General features: G+C 67.2%; 1 protein-coding gene across 1 annotated transcript in view; it reads left to right on the forward strand.

The window, feature by feature from the left end:
• The first annotated feature begins 486 nt into the window (after nucleotides 1-486).
• LOC107299214 (zinc finger CCHC domain-containing protein 24-like) overlaps nucleotides 487-848 on the forward strand; it is a 45,725-nt gene continuing 45,363 nt past the window's right edge. The window contains exon 1 of the mRNA XM_015828579.1: nucleotides 487-732. Coding sequence (XP_015684065.1) covers nucleotides 487-732 — 246 coding nt within the window. The remainder of the gene's footprint in view (nucleotides 733-848) is intronic.

Below are 848 nucleotides of genomic sequence, written 5' to 3' on the forward strand. Positions count from 1 at the left end.
GAGGTGGAGGGCCAGGGCAGCCGGCGGGAGGAGGAGGAGGGGGGGGGAAGAGGAGGAGGAGGAGGAGGAGGAGGAGGAGGCAAGGCAAGGCGCCTGCAAAGAACTTCTGCCTCTGCCCAGCGACTCCCGCGGCTGGGACCTGCCCGAGTTGGGGTCGGCAGCTATGCTGGGGGGGAGCCGGGGCGGTGCTGGGCGGCTGGGGGGTCCCGGGGCGCTTTAGGCAAGGCAGGGCGAGGCTGAGCTGCGACGGGGCTGGAGAGAAGCCCGAGGGCGCCGGGTAGCCCAGCGGCGTTTCCCCGCTTGCCTTCCTGCCTTCCTTGGAGCTGGGGGAGGAAGGCGCCCCCCCGGGAGAAGAGGGGGAGCCAGCCCAGCGGTCCCCAGGCGGTTGAGGAGGAGGAGGAGGAAGAAGAGGAAGAAGAAGAAGAAGAGGAGGAGGAGGAAGAAGAGGAAGAAGAGGAGGAGGAGGAGGAGGAGGAAGGGGCAAGGATGAGCCTCTTGTCGGCCATCGAGACCACCGCCGCCTCCGTTTACCAGCCGGCCCAGTTGCTCAACTGGGTCTACCTCTCCTTGCAAGACACGCACCAGGCCAGCGCCTTCGACGCCTTCCGCCCGGAGTCTTCCTCCGCCCAGCACCCGGAGCTCAGCTACCCCAGCAAGGGCAGCGCCGACCTGGGCACCTCCGCGCTCAGCTCCAGCTACCTGAACAGCTTCCTCCAGCTCCAGAGGAACGAGGTGAGCGGCTGCCCTGGGGCTTCTCTCTCTCTCTGGTTGTGTCTGTGGTTGTGTGTGTGTGTGTGTGTGTGTGTGGGTGGGTGGGTGGGTGGGTGGGTATGTGTGAGGGGTGGGCT

Source organism: Protobothrops mucrosquamatus, unplaced genomic scaffold (assembly GCF_001527695.2).
Source record: "Protobothrops mucrosquamatus isolate PMUCROS unplaced genomic scaffold, P.Mucros_1.0 scaffold4683, whole genome shotgun sequence".
Lineage (NCBI taxonomy): Eukaryota > Metazoa > Chordata > Lepidosauria > Squamata > Viperidae > Protobothrops > Protobothrops mucrosquamatus.